The following is a 14,921-nucleotide window of genomic DNA, read 5'->3' as shown; positions in this document are numbered from 1 at the left end:
GAGCAACACCAATTTGTTGATTAGTAAACCTTTTATTACCAACATCATTTTTTATAATGCCCGTTTATGTTAGGCTATAAGCTATATATATATATAATAAATATAGATATATTATTGTATATGTATAAATCTTACATAGTACGATTTTGAGTGAAGTACATTCATTAGCTCTTAAATATTATAAATCTTATGTTTATTGTATATGATTCATAAAAAAAAACACAAAAACAAAACAGATGAAAAATGGAATAACCATAAAAAATGTGCAGGGTCTATTTCCATATTTATATAAAATACATAATATTTTATAATTCTGCTGCGAATGCATTTCGAATATATTTTTAAACAAATTTGACTTCATTTGTATATATAAACACATATATATATATATAAAGAACAAAAATAAATTGACATTCTGCGTTTCTTTTTTTCATAACAAAAAATCGAAAAAGTTGCATAGAAATTGTATACAAAACTTCTTCAAGATAAAATGTAACCAATTATTGAAATGGGAAAAATAAATAACTAAATTGAAATATTTGAGACCTGAAGAAACTAACTGAAAACTTAAGTGTGATCTGCTTAAATGCGAGACGTTCGAACACATTAATTGGTCAGCTCTCTTTTAGCTTATATCCTATAAAATTCACAATCTGTGGACTTAATTGTACAAGGCTCTATCGACTATGATGCCATGCTCAATGAGGAAACTCTCCACATCGGAGGCGAAGAAGTCATCGCTCAGATCGTCGGTCAGCCGCACAAAGTTGCCAATTAGCGCCTGTGCCTTGTACACTAATAGAGCGGGCAGGCCCTTGGTGCGAAAGTCACGACTCATGCCCGCCACAGAGCTGCAGATCTTGGCAAACTTTATGGAAGGATAGTCGTTGGCCAGCGTGTCTAGGCAGCTATTGAGCGTGGCGCAGGCCGATTGACTGCGCTCGTATATGTGTATTATAATGGTAGTGTGCTTATTCTCCTCTTCCACACAGGAGAGAAACTCCTCGTGGGTGCTGAGCTGCAGCACCTTGCCGAACTGCTGATGGTGGCCTGTTTGGCGTAGCATTTCGGCCATGCGCTGCTTTTGATATTGATGCAGAAAATCTTCGCTCATCAATTCTGCAAATTCTGCGTCCAGTTCCTCTTGGCGTTTGCGTTCCTCGTCCTCGGCAGATGTTGTAGTCGTCATGCTGAGCTTTTTAGCCAAGGCCAAACGCTGTCGCTCAGTTTCTTCACGGCGCTCGGCTTCGAGTTGCTTGAAACGCTGCCAGTCCTGCACAACTCCCTTGGGTCCGGTATTGGTTGAGCACTGCTGGCGAAAACCGCCCGGTGGTGCCGCATTAGGATCCGTGTTGATTGTCAATCCGGAGCTAGCAGACCCTTTGCTACCGCGAGCACCCTGTTCGTCGTCGCAGTCGCCGTCGCCGTCATCGCCATTGTCTTCGCCTTCGCTGCTGCTGCAGTAGTACTCTAGCTTTTCACCTAATAACTTGTCCTCTAATGTGGCCATGATTGTAGTTTAATTTATATTTTTCTAATTTAATTATAGAAAATTTATCAAAAGCACTCAAACCGAGGTATACAAAAGTATCGATAAGTTTGCAGCAACAGCTGATTGTGTGGTCGAATTTGGTGAATGGCAATTATGCCAAGAAGCTATCGCAAATCTAAATGGAAACATATCGTTTAAGTTGGTGCGAAAATTTCAAAAGTTAATGCTTTATTTTGTGTGTGATACGAATTATATTAAAGATTTTCTGTAATTTCTCGGGCACTTCAAACTGGTCAATTATCTGCTCCATGCTATTGAAGTCGGCCTTTTCCAATTCATCGCATGAATCATCATCACTGCAGGCAGGATCCGATTGTGTCAAACGCTCGGCAAAGGACACAATGCCGCACCAGGCGCGAAAATCCAAAATTCCGTTGCCATCCTGCTTATAGTCCAAATGATTAAGTGTATTTTGTACATTTTTCTCATTGCCATGAAACTCCAAAACATCCTCCAGGGCCTGCGGCAGACTACGCCAGACCATTGTGCGCTCTTTGTACTCAATGAGAGTCGCATCATCCGTTTCCGCTTCCGGTTCTTCGCAACGGTTTAAATATTTCAGGAAAACGCGTTTATAGAGCTGTTTGCGTTGCTGCGAGACCCAAACATACTTGCTGAGGTAGTCCCATGGAGTCATGTCTGCAAGAATTGAATATTACATTAAAATTTATATTATATCAATGCTCTATTAGGTACAAACTCTTTAGCATGGCTAGGTCCATGGGCACATCGAAACGTGTGGCGGATTTTGAGAATTTCCGTGGCATTTTGGAATTCGTACCAACAGTTGTTTTGTCTACTTCTTCCACTGTCTTGTGCACTGGTTTGGGTATGTATTTAATGGCCTCGCGCAGTGCGCGGTTTAGCTGTAGGAAAAGTTATTAAAAAGGAGCTGGGATTCTCGACCTATATTAACATACATATCTGCCAAAGGTGTTCTCTATTAGATCTACTGTTAGATCCGTTTTAAGTGCCTGAAAGGCTTCATCGGTTAGGAAGCTGCCTTTGAGCAAAATGGGCTCCCGCTCCACCTCGCGTCGATCCTTGGGCAGTAGGCCAGCCGTGTTGGGTATCAAGCTGGGTCTGGTGCTGGCATTCAGTGAATCGGGTCCCAATGCAGCCACCTGAGTCTCTGGATCCTCGCTTAGGTGAAATGTTGTGGTGGCTAAGAGTATGTTGAATAGTAATTTATGTATTTAGGATTAGTAATATGGGACAGCAAAAGCTTTATAAAATTTGAATATCTGAAATTTGAGCCAGTTTCCTGAATGTAGTTACTGGATATCTATGTGAATTACGCACCCGGCGTTGGCTTTAGCCTTTTACGCTTCTTGCCCCGTCGCGCGTCGTCGTCGCTCATGTCGTGCTCATTGATGCAAATCTTGTGTGGCTTCGGCTCCAGCTCCGCATGCTGATCATCTCCAGGTGAGAGGGTCGCCGTGGCTAGCGAAGATTTAGGTCTTTGCTCATTGGACTGCTGGTGGCGTGGCTTCTTGTCCTCGTTGGCGCCCGCGCTCTTTGGCTTCTTGCCCTCCTCGATGCCGCTTTGTGTCAGCTCCGAGCTGGGCTTCCAGTAGAGCGTCTCCTGCGAGTGAGTGCGTCGCAGATCCAATATGATCTTCTTGCGCTGAATGTTCTCGTGCTTGCCCCACTCCGGCGTGATGCAGCGCCGATAGAAAGAGCCGGCACTGGTGCGCGTATGGATGCTGGTCACTGTTGGAGTCGGTGTCATGGGCCGGGAATCGGTTTCAGCATAGCGCCGAAACAAATCCTCGGGTATATTGTCCGCTTCGTGCGGCTGTAGCTGCTGCTCCAGTGGCTTCTCCTTGGCCGCGTGCGTCACACACTTGCCCTCAATGGCCAGCGATGTTTTTAGCTGGTTGATGACATCCTTCACGGCCGGCGGCGCTGGATGATTGCAGAGCACGGAACAGCCCTTGGCGAATGGATTGAATAGCCCACCAAACGGACGCAGCGATAGTGGCATCGGCTGTGCCTCGAATTTCAACGGCATCCGCGAATCGTCGGCATGGTGATTTTTCCTCTGTGGATGCATACGCTCACGTTAGACGAACCTCTACACAGCATATTCTAGCAGACGCCTGTTCTTTTACCTTTCTCACATATTTGATATGCCGCTTCGGCGTAGGCACCAGCCCGCTGCGTGTGGTGCCGCTCATCGTTTACAGAAAACTATTGCGAAAAGACACCAAAGCCCTCGGCGCTTCATAAACAAACCGAAATCGTTGCCATGGCATGCGCCAAGCCAGAGTTTCGTTCTGTTATATGGTTAGCTGGCAGTTCTATTCCCCCTATGCGGTGTCAGATACATGTGCAATGTTTCATTTTTTCTTTTCACGCCTAGAGGCGTGTCAGTTTGATATGTGTTCAATCTGAAAGCTAACCACGGCAACCCGTAAAAGAGCAAATCAAATTTCAGTTTTTGGATATACCTATTTCTTAGCATTTCGACTTTTGATTTGTACCCTATATATTTCTGGTTTAGCTAGGGAGGATTGGTAGTTCAAATAAGAGAATAGTCTAAAATGAAGTTCTAGACATATAAGATTAAAAAAATGTTGCAGTCCTATCCCCTTATTCCATGTCAGCTATCTATATAATATATATTCTTGGAATACCATTATTTACCTATTTCATTTGCCAATGTACTACAGTTCTAATTCGCTCTTCTTTTCTATATTACTATGAATATTAAAACATAAGCAAATCACTAAAACATAAGCAGATCACTAAAGGTTTCATATATTAAAGCTGTTCAAGCTTCAGACTCTTGATGTTTTTTCTCATTCTTAAGTTATTTAAAATTCCTTAACTCAAGTGTAGACGTGAACAATTTTGGCTTCCACTAGTTAAATCCCATTCAATGCATTCCAAAAAGAAAATCATCGGCATTTTTAATTACAACATTTGTATAAACACTTTATTATTCCATATATCAGTTTGTTGTTGTCGCTTATAACTAAAAATTAAGTAATTGAAATTTGAGCGTTTGGCATTCGGAGCTGCTCCTCAGTACAAGGAGCCACGATGATGCAAATGCCTCAAGCGCTGATCCAGCAGCTGGCGCTCACTGGACAGCGACACCGAGGAGGAGGTTCGATGTATGGGCGGCAGCACCTCGGTGCCAGTGGCGATCGTGACATTGGGCATCGTTGTCTCAATGGGGCCGAGGCCGGCGGTGTTCCCCACAGCGCGGGAGCGCAGCAAGTGGTTGCGCAACGTGGAGCGGGAGCGGCGGCGTAGCGAGTTGTTGAATGAGATCTGCAACGAGAGGCGTTTCTCGGAGAGCGAGGCCAAATGCTCCGGCGACAGCTCAATTACCTGCGAGGTGAGCTGCGAGCCACTGGCGCTGGCCGCCACCATGGCAGCTGCTGTGGCGGCACTGTAGCTGGGCAGCGAGCCAGTGGGCGAGGAGCCGCCACAATTGCAGGTGATGGAGGTAATTGAAATGTTATCCGCATTGACATCGCTAGCCGTAGTCTCCACAAGGCTATAGGAAACGGCTGGTTCCTTGGCCCCACCGGCTTCATTGCTGGCGCTTTCGAAGATCTTGATGACAGGCACAAAGGAGGGAGTTAGTATGATGCCCGCTTTACGGAACTCCTCGAGTGCATCATCGTAGGTGGGCAAGCCAGAGACAATGGTGTAGGAGGGCAGAGATTCGGCTTCGTACTCAGGCGGGCAATGGCGGCAGACTTCAATGGTGGCATCGCCATGATTGGCACGATCTGAAAAAAGAAGAAGAAAGGAAATTAAATAAACATAATCCAGCTGACCTGCTAATGCCCTGAAGTGGAATGATATATAGAGATGCATATCTGTAAATGAAAGGCCGGTTGCTTTCCCTACTCTCAGTTTTATTTACCTCTCAACTCGCCACCGGAACTGGCAGCAAAAAGACAAAAGCAATCCGAATTGCCAAATCAATTCCGTTGTACCTTTGGGACTATGCAATGCCTCCCATCTTCAGCTACTTTTAGTAGTGGCTGGGGTGGGGGGACCGGCATGTACATTAATGAAATTTTTATGGATGAATGTCGCAACGTTTTGTTAAAAGCTACTAAAAACTGCTGCCACCGGAAATGTGCAACCTGCGTCCAACCCTTAAAAGTAGGCAACACAATTTTTATTGCAATTGCCCTGTTCTACAATGTGTGGGGAAATGCCCAATGCCCCCCTCATCACACATAGAGGTGAGTCAGCAAGCCACCCACCGGGAGAACTACAGAGAAAACTGTTGATGCGGCAAGCGTTTAGAGACGTGCTACACGATTTTGAAGATTAGCCGCATGCTGCGTGGCTTTAAAAAACACACGAAAATGGCGCACGCTTCGATTCACACCCTTTTGTGTGGGCTTGCCGGCTGGGGTGTGGTACCGGAAAAACCAGGAGCGTTTTCACACCCACATGAACGGACGTTCATTTTTTATGCAACGCTTTGTAAGCTTACGAAATTAAATTGATGATGCACACAGGGCACAGGACGAGCAGACAAAATGGAAACTCATTGTCATTTGTGTGTAGGCAGTGGGCGTGTGGGGGCGGGGGACTGGGACTTAAGGGTAGTTCAACCATATGGCAAAGTCCCACTTTGACTCTGTAAAGCTGCTCAGTTGTGGAAGCAGCTTAGCAAGCTTAAGACTTTATGTAATTTTCAATTGACTTTTGTTTAATTGCGGTAAAGCAGCTTTATTTGCTGATATATCGATGGTACATACATACATATGTAACGATCGATGTTTCTGTGTGCTAAGAGAATCGATGAGTGTGATGGAGCAGCGACTGCCCACGTAATTTAGCCAATTAAACTAATCTGTCATGCCATACTTTCTACTTAGCATTGATCTACTTTGATTTTTCCAAACAATGAGTCTGCCTGCATTTAAATTATCTGGCACTGCACAACTTACTCGATGATTTACTTAACATTGATCTGCTATGTTTTTGCGTGCAGAGCAATCGATAGTTGCGATAAAGCGGTTACTGCTCATAACTAATTTCCATCAGTCCGGCAGCATTTTCTCTACTTAAAACGTTGCTGCTTAAAGTCTGAGTGTTAAAGCTGCATCAAATATTAAATTATGAGATGGATGGAGGGCCACTTAAAAGCTTCATTTGATGAACTGTCTGTCGCCATAAGCCCCAAGGATATACGCATTTCAATTCCCCAAGCGCAGCTTAGCACCACAATAAAATGAAGTGCAGCAGTAAAACGAATGAAACGGTATATGTATATGTGTACAATATATATACATACATATATAAAGAAGAAGGCACAAAGTGTAAGTGCGTTGTGCATAAAGTATGCGCCGCAAGTTATAAGCCAAAAGCAAAATGGACACCAAAAACCTCACTAGTCAATATGCTAAAGGTCATGAAGAACCCAAACAGAAATAACTAGGACGCAGTGGTAGCAGCGCCGGCTTAGAGCAAGACCAGAGAAGCAAAAAGCATAACCTAAGGCAGGCTAAAGATATTTGGGCGTTCACGAAAAAGTTAAACACAGTTTATGTTAAGGGGGGCTATGCGTTAGTGCTTCTATCTTCTTCTTCTCTTCGTTCTTTCTTTCTTTTTTTTTTTGAGGATTTGGGCGCCAATAGCGAAAGAAAAAAGAAAACAAACGACTCAGCCCAAAGCAGCCAAAAATGACGTGCCCAGTAGGAAGGTTTGGCGAATGGCGGCAAGACCCTGAGCCCTCCACCGCCCGGCAGGCATAACCAAGAATAACAACAGCCCCATTGAACGGGAGGATAAGGTCTCGTTGTGTGATGCTCGCCAGGCACGTAAGCAGTTGCTGCCCCTGCGGTAGCGTCCCCAACCCCCCCACTCATCAAGGCAAGGGCGCACAAAAAGAAAACAGCAGAAGCCACAGTTTTGGATGCTGCTGCTGTCGTTCGCTTGTACGTTGTCCTTTGTCCTTGGGGTTGGTAAACACGGCACCAAATTGCCGTTTAAATTTCTCCCTTTGTGTGGGGCATGGGCGGCCTTGAAACATTATTTTGACTACTGTTAGTTGCTTGCCTCCAAAAATACCTCGACGCCCTGCTCCAGGGCCCCCTTTGGCGGCTCTGCTTCAACTTTATATTTGAAGTTGTGGCAGTCAGACAATGTCTGGAGAATTATCCGGTAGGCGTTAACTGCAACCAATACCTCCCAGTGGAGTCTGATTCTCGTCAAGCACTTGAGACGCCCAAAGGTTTATGCGTCTGGCCTAACGGTAAGAGGATTTCGCTTAACTAATTAAACTTGTTCCCAGGTACATGCAAATATTTTTTGTTTTCGGTCCACTCTCAACATGTTTTTCGAGTCTACTTCTGAGCAAATTGCATGTTTTTCTTTGGCTGCGGCGTTGTGGAAACAAGAAAAATGATTATGAACATGTTAGCATGGCTGAACAGAACATGAGAACAGGACAAGAATGCTGTGTGTAGTTCGATCTTAAAGACTCCTAGATGAGCTACAAAAAGAATTTCAGGCTAGAACTGTATGAAATAATATATTTAATCACTGAGTTATTTTAGTAATAGATATATCAACTTTTAAGTAACCCAAGCAATCCTCTACTATTTTAGTTTAGTCAAACTCCTTATAGTTTTACGTAGCGCATTAAAACTAACTGCTAAATTATTAGGAAAGTAACCCATCCATCTCCGAGATCTTTTGGTGGGGGCGCCAGCCGCCGACTTCACCGTGCACAGGCGAAAACAAAAAATGAAGAAAAATTGCGGCATGTCAGTTAGAGGCACAACAACAATAAAAAGGGACAAAACAGACAACATGAAGAAGACATTGCCAGAGCAGCGAACACGCGCCAAAAGCATTCAACAACAACATTAACAACGGAGGGGAAGGAGGAGCCCAGCATCGGCATCAGCATCTGTGGCGTCCAGGACGAAAATGTAATAAGTGTGTCTATTTGTTCGCAAATATTTCATTTCCCGTGCCTTTATTTCACTTCACCGGCGCAAAGACGCCGCGCACACAATGCGTTTATAGTCGCTTAGAAAAATGAGCGAATCACGAACACGAAACCCCAAAAACTTAATTTAACTTTATGATAACAATGGCCAAGATATTAGACGACAGTGTTTTCACATCTGATTATCTTCTTGCTTGGGTCAGGTAAACTGAAAAGCTAATAACGTTGATGAAGCTGCTTGCTTTATAAGTTAATTAATTATAGCTTTATATTAGATATATTTTGTTTAGATTGCACGAAAAAAAGAACAGATGTCTGTGCCAATTAATTATAAATTAAGTTATTTAGGTACAGGTATTCCCATTGTATTATATAATTATGTATGAAATCAGGTTTCTTTCTTTAAATTTACTGAATACACAGAACCCATAAAAAATGTAAATAGTCATTTAAATTTAACGCTTCTCTATTAAAATCGATTAAAGTGCATCTCAAACTGCAACAATTTAACTGTATAAGTATATTTTAAAGGTCATGACAGATGGTTCAGGACATTCAACTAATTTTAACTTAATATAAAGAATTTAATTTATATATATATATATGGAATTTATATATATATATATATGGAATTTATATATATATATATATGGAATTTATATATATATATATATGGAATTTATATATATATAATGGAAGTGATTTGACGTTGTTGTTTATTTTTAATTTAAGTTGAAAGCATTTGACTTATAATGCCACATAGGCATTTGGAGTAATTTATGCAGTGCACCACGCACATGTTGCCACAGCGTTAAATGTTATTAAAAACAATATAAACAACTTGTCAATGGTACGGGGTCGGGCCCGGGCCAGGGTTTTTAGTGGGGTTCCGGCCGGAGTCGTCGTAGCACGTTGTTTATGTGCGTCGGCGGCGTCAATGAAAAGTGGACCGCAAAGTACCAGTTGGTACTACGAGCACCAGTAAGAGTAGTAGCAGCAGCAGCAGCAGCAGCATGTTTAGTAGTGGGGCGGGTTGGAGGCGGAACTCGACATTGCTGCGGCTGGCTGTGCCGCAATTTTCAAATTGACTTTTGCACATGTTGCCCGGCGTAACAAAATGCGCCCAAACAATGTACACACACTTCGGGCATGATAAAAAAAGAGAGAAGAAAACATACACAATAGGCCTGTGCTCTACCATTTATGTGTGTGTCTGTGCGCTCACCACGAAATAGCACAAAAAGACCATGTTGAAGAAAAACCGCATAAAACGAAGAAAAATAACACCGAAAGATGCACTGGAGGCCACACTTAAAACGTGCCAATTGGGCGCGTGAGCCGCATAGTCAAAACGTTTTGGCTTTACTGCCAAATATGGGTTGGTAAAAGTCAAATATCTATCAAAACGACATTAGCAGGGCTCAGCAGCAGCTGCATTGCTTTCAAATATACGTTATATTATCATTATCGATAATATAAGAAACTATGTATATCGATTGATCTTTTGTTTTCGCTCTCTGTACATATTCATATGCTAAATAACAAATAAATTAGCATGTTAATGTGAATAACATTGCAGAAACCGTTTTAGCCTTGCCACATCGTTTAGAATAACAAAGATCTTAACAGGGTGGCAATAATGATCTGCTTTGTTATTGTCTGGCAACACGAATAAGTGAACCAAGTTCACTCAACCACCATCTGGCAATGCTACTCAAAGAACAAAAGAGACGCAGTGAGTGAGAGCGACAAAAGAGAGAGAGAGAGAGAGAGCGCGCAAGAGCGTTAAAAAAAGTCTGCCAGCGGCGTCAGTGGATTTAGTTTTGTTGTAGTGGCCTCAGTGGTGCGCGTTGCTGTGCTCTCAAAGTAACAATAATTATAATAATTTAAACATAAAAAAAGGTGTAATTAATTAATATAAAACGCAAACTATTCATTTGCTGTTTTCTGACATGCTCAAAATGACAAATGTGCCGATGCCGAACACGCTCAAGCTGGGCAGTGCCGCAGCAGCGACAACAAAAAAGACACAGCATAATGGTTTAGCGGCCGTCGCAGCTGCGTCGCTGCGCTGCGCAACAGACGACACGGACGAATCAGACGAGGACTCTGAGTCGGATTTGGATATTGAAGAGGAGGACATATTGTTGGATGATGCCGATGATGTTGTGCTGCAAATTGATAGTGAGGACGAGGCCGAGCTGGAAGCGCAGCGTATACGCTTGGATGATATGAAGGCAGCGGCCGCAGCAGCAAAGTCGCAGGTCAGTAACGGTAAAATGACAGATGCAGCGCAGCAGCAGCAACAACAACAGAAACAGAAGCAGCAGTCAGAGACGCAGCCCGAGTCGTCGCAGTCGCTAGCTGCTTCACGCAAGCCGCGTGGGCGTCCACCGGGTAGCACAAATAAAAACAACAACAAAAACCAGAAAAACAAAAACAAACGCAAAAGCTCAAATAGCCCCAGCGCCAGCATTAGCGCAGGCGTCGCAGTTAATATGCCGGCCTTTGTCTCCGCCCCCGTTCCCGTCCCCGTCCCCGCTCCATTGCCCGTTGTGGCTGCCAAAATACACGCCGATGAGAAGACGCATCGTTTCATTTACAGCTGCGCCAATTGCTCTCTGCTCTATGGGGATGCATTGGCGCTCTCTCAGCACTGGCACAAAGAGCACCAGCCGCAGCAGCTGATGGAGAGGGAGAACAAACGTTTCAAAAGCAAAGCGCCCGTGGATGAGCAAGTGAAGCTGGAACCGCCACTGGAACTGAGCGATGGAGTCCGATTGAGCGATTTAAAGAACTGCGCGCAGTTGCTGTTGGTGGACCTTCAAGATGGACTCAAACAGCAGTTGCTCTGCAATGTTTGTGATTCGATATTTGAGCAGAGCAAACAGCTGCATTTGCATCTCAGCGAGAGCCATGGGATCTTCAAGCTTTTGGTGCCCAAAGAGGAGCCCAGCGAACCCATGGTCAGTATTCCAAGTGAGTCCGTTGCAGCTCTGGCGCAGGCGCTGCCGCAGGTGCAGCTGCAGGTGCAGGTGCAAGCCTTGGAGCTGCCAGAGACACCGCCGCCAGAGAATGAGACGGCTGATAAAGATGATCTCGCTATGATAAGCGCTATGGTGGCGGAAATTTCAGCCGAGCGTAAGATCAAGAAAATGATCATCAAACTGCCGGTGGCCAAGCGGGCTCCTGCCCGTAAGCGCAAGAAAGAGGAGAAACCAAAGCAGGAGAAAGAACAGCAAGAAAATAGTCAGGCCACAGTCAGCAATGACAGCCGTAAACGAGGACGCAAGGCGCAAAAGACAGCACAGGTCGAGGAAGAGCAGATGCCGAAAGAGAGCGAAAAAGCGCAGGTGCCGCAAGAGAAGAAAGAAGCAGAGCAAAAGCAAAGCAAGGAGCAGCAGAAGCAGAAGGTGGAAAAGGCGAGGGATGAAAAGGAGGAAAAGCAGCCCAAGGAGCAGCCAGCCAAGATCGCAAAAGAGCTTGAAAAGGATGATAAGGAGCTACAGCCAGAGATTAAAGAGGAATTGCACCCGAGACGTGCCCGTAAGTCTCGCAGCTATGTGGACTACGTGGTCGATGTGAAGGATGAGGACGACGACGACTTTGAGGAAGACAAAGATACTGATTCCGATGTCGAGAGCTTGACGCCGCACAATAGTTCCACAGATGAGAGCAATGCAGCGGTCTCCATTAAGCGCGAATCATCCGAGGAATTACAGCGCAATGGCACCATCCACACCTGCAACTTTTGCAGCAAGACCTTTCAGCGCTTCTCGCGGCTGCAGGATCACCTGCGTCTGCACACTGGCGAGAAGCCGCATGTCTGTGGCCAGTGTGGACGCGCGTTCCGTCTTAAGATGCGCCTGGCCGAGCATCAGTTGCGGCATCGCACCGAGAAGGCGTTCAAGTGCGAGCTATGCGGCCTCCCGCTGGCCACCAAGCAGGACATGGCGCTGCACATGCGCCACCACAAGAACGATCGGCGCTACAAGTGCGAGCTGTGCGGCAAAGGCTTTGTGCGCAGCTCCGATTTGGCCATTCACGTGCGTGTCCACACCGGCGAGAAGCCCTACAGCTGTGACCTGTGCGGCAAGGCGTTCCGCGCACGCCAGAATCTCATTGTGCATCGGCGCACGCATCTGGGCGACAAGCCCATCCAGTGCGAGATGTGCGACAAGCGTTTCTCGCGCAAAATCGACATGCGCGTCCACATGCGCCGGCACACAGGTGAGTGATCAGGTAGCATCTGGCATGATTGCCTTCATCTAACTATCCAAACTTTCTTTTAGGCGAAAAACCCTTTACCTGCAGCACATGCCAGCGTGGCTATTCCTCGCGCGTCAATTTGCAGCGTCATCAGCAGCGCGAGCACGGCGGACAAACGGCAAACGAATCGAGTAACCAAGCGCAACAGGAGTCTCCAGACAGTAACAAGTCGAAGCCAGCTACGCGTCGTCCGCGTCGCGAGAAGCTGCAGGAGAAGATTGCCGCACAAGAAAAGTTGCTGGATGAGCTCAAGCGTAGCCTCAGCACGCTGAACGACATTGCCGAGGAGACACCTGCCACCCCGGTGCCGGAGAGCAAACACAATTTACCCGAGCTGGCAGCTGATGCGGGCGCAGGCACCGGCACCGGTGGTGGCTGTGCACAGGTCTCGGTCACCGTTTCAATGCAAGTGGAGCCGGCCAAGGGGGATGACGATGAGGAGACAACGCCGGAGAAGGAAAATGCACTGTCCAGTGGCTCAGCACCGGACGCCGTGGCCAGCACTGGCAAGACAAAGACTAATCGCAAGATTACAAGCTACTTTACGGTAGTTGGGCAGCAGGCGGAACTCTAAAGACTTATCAGACTCCAATCCACAACTCTTACTCATTAGGTTAAGATGCAACTGTACTTGAAATTCTGTAGCTTAGCGCAAACCTCGCAGACCTGGAGACGATTTCACTCTCTTTATAAGATTTTCCATTTTGCAGGGATTAAGTATTCTCTATGTATACAGACTTATTACCATAATGAATGAAGCAAACATTTTGAAGAGCAAAACCATCTAAAGATAATCTAATTTTTTGCATTTAATTAACATTTACGAACAGAAAAGACTACGTTTTAAAAGCATTAATTGTATGAAAAAAAAAACATAAAAAGAAGAAAACTAAAAAAAAAAAAAAAAAAAATTAAGAGACTGCAAACAGTTTATATATTTATATATACAGCATATTTTTGATATGGACAAACAGTCAAACTATATACATTGTAAATAATTTTAAGGTACCATATGAATTGTTAAAGCGAAGCACAGAACAAATGAAATTCCATTGAACTTGAATTGTTGTGGATTGCTAAAGGTACTATTTGGCATAGATCCATGACATTTCGACTTGAATGAGTTTATATAATAATTGTATACAAAAACAACAACCGCAGTCAATATACAGAGTTGTTTTTCATTTTTGTCATCCGAATCTGATTTGATATATGCAAATAATATGTAATTTAATGAATTATCATTGAAGCGAGTAAATTGCCAGTCATGAATTATGCAATTTATGTTATGTGTAAATTCATTAACATAACACACAATCAAATTCCAAATTGAATCTAGTTATACATACATACATATTTCTATATATGCAACCAGAAACACTTAATGCATACCCAACTCACGCAAATGCAGCTTATTTTACACATATAATTATATATTTATTTCATAGTTTGGTTTAAGCAACTCATTTTTAAGAGATTCGCTCTCATCATCATATTTCTCTCGAATCTTAAGCTAAGCGAAAAGACAAGCGCACGCATGAATTCTGCGATTTTTGCGGAATAAAGCATTTTTTGTAATTTAAGACAACGAGCATTTATATAAATAATATATAAGCCAATATATCCAATGAAAATACATTTATTATGATTTCCATATATGCAATTGTTGCTTACTACTGCAGCCAATCAACCAACCCAAGCAACCCCTGGTGCAATTACCTCAATGTCATTTGGGGTGTGTGTGTGTGTGTGTGCATCTAGTCTCTTGTACCTTTAGCGTGCTTTCGACGGCCTTCAGTTTCATGTTTATGGCCAAGCAGCAGCCGCAGCAGCTGCTGTTGCTATCAGCCCCTTTGTCAACTTTATAGGGCGTCTATTGGGATCGGCAAAGGGGGTGGGTGTGCACACGTACCAAATATTTATTGCGAGAGCAAATGTTAGAGAGCAAAACTCAAGATAGTTTGTCAATTCACAAATGGGGTGCATGTGGTTAAAAGGGGTGGCAACACCGAGAGAAAGAGAGAGATAGAGCGAGAGAACGAAATGATCTAGTTCGGTGTGGAATCAGCTCTGTTCAGCTGTAAAATATTCGACATATTTGAAAGAGGCTTAGAAGGCATTTTCTGATTTATGCTCAACATATTCAATAAATTGAGCTGA

At 44.3% G+C, this 14,921-nt stretch overlaps 4 protein-coding genes across 5 annotated transcripts in view; 1 reads left to right on the top strand and 3 right to left on the bottom strand.

The window, feature by feature from the left end:
* Window positions 1-237: 237 nt before the first annotated feature.
* On the bottom strand, window positions 238-1,613 carry LOC6582997 (phosducin-like protein). The gene has a single exon (XM_002008642.4). It carries the CDS (start codon window positions 1,508-1,510, stop codon window positions 662-664), a length of 849 nt encoding a protein of 282 aa, XP_002008678.1. The 5' UTR covers window positions 1,511-1,613; the 3' UTR covers window positions 238-661.
* A 72-nt stretch (window positions 1,614-1,685) lies between these two features.
* Window positions 1,686-4,287, bottom strand: LOC6582996. Its single transcript, XM_002008641.4, has 5 exons — window positions 3,667-4,287; window positions 2,855-3,596; window positions 2,473-2,717; window positions 2,253-2,418; window positions 1,686-2,191 (listed from the first exon to the last, which is right to left on the bottom strand). Exons 1-5 carry the CDS (start codon window positions 3,730-3,732, stop codon window positions 1,713-1,715), a joined length of 1,698 nt encoding a protein of 565 aa, XP_002008677.1. The 5' UTR covers window positions 3,733-4,287; the 3' UTR covers window positions 1,686-1,712.
* A 177-nt stretch (window positions 4,288-4,464) lies between these two features.
* Window positions 4,465-14,921, bottom strand: part of LOC6582994 (protein commissureless 2) — a 40,845-nt gene continuing 30,388 nt past the window's right edge. For both annotated transcript variants that reach the window (XM_032731002.2, XM_002008639.4), the window contains exon 2: window positions 4,465-5,301. In XM_032731002.2, the coding sequence (XP_032586893.1) occupies window positions 4,583-5,301 (719 nt within the window). In that variant the 3' untranslated portion in view covers window positions 4,465-4,582. The remainder of the gene's footprint in view (window positions 5,302-14,921) is intronic.
* On the top strand, window positions 10,274-14,344 carry LOC6582995 (serendipity locus protein H-1). The gene is made up of 2 exons (XM_002008640.4): window positions 10,274-12,722; window positions 12,785-14,344. The coding sequence occupies exons 1-2, from the start codon at window positions 10,445-10,447 to the stop codon at window positions 13,333-13,335; spliced, it is 2,829 nt and encodes a 942-aa protein (XP_002008676.2). The 5' UTR covers window positions 10,274-10,444; the 3' UTR covers window positions 13,336-14,344.

This window comes from Drosophila mojavensis, unplaced genomic scaffold (assembly GCF_018153725.1).
Source record: "Drosophila mojavensis isolate 15081-1352.22 unplaced genomic scaffold, ASM1815372v1 contig_74, whole genome shotgun sequence".
NCBI classification, from domain to species: domain Eukaryota; kingdom Metazoa; phylum Arthropoda; class Insecta; order Diptera; family Drosophilidae; genus Drosophila; species Drosophila mojavensis.
The sequence above is the reverse complement of the archived record's forward strand: the minus strand, read 5'-3'. Positions and strand labels throughout refer to the sequence as shown.

Excerpts from the sequence above, each read along its gene's own strand:
- LOC6582997 (XM_002008642.4), bottom strand. The coding sequence starts at position 1,510 with ATGGCCACATTAGAGGACAAGTTATTAGGTGAAAAGCTAGAGTACTAC.
- LOC6582996 (XM_002008641.4), bottom strand. The coding sequence starts at position 3,732 with ATGAGCGGCACCACACGCAGCGGGCTGGTGCCTACGCCGAAGCGGCAT. Across the intron at positions 3,597-3,666 it reads ATATCAAATATGTGAGAAAG|AGGAAAAATCACCATGCCGA; the intron begins GTAAAAGAACAG and ends ATGCATCCACAG. Across the intron at positions 2,419-2,472 it reads AGAACACCTTTGGCAGATAT|CTAAACCGCGCACTGCGCGA; the intron begins GTATGTTAATAT and ends CTTTTCCTACAG.
- LOC6582995 (XM_002008640.4), top strand. The coding sequence starts at position 10,445 with ATGCTCAAAATGACAAATGTGCCGATGCCGAACACGCTCAAGCTGGGC. Across the intron at positions 12,723-12,784 it reads CCACATGCGCCGGCACACAG|GCGAAAAACCCTTTACCTGC; the intron begins GTGAGTGATCAG and ends ACTTTCTTTTAG.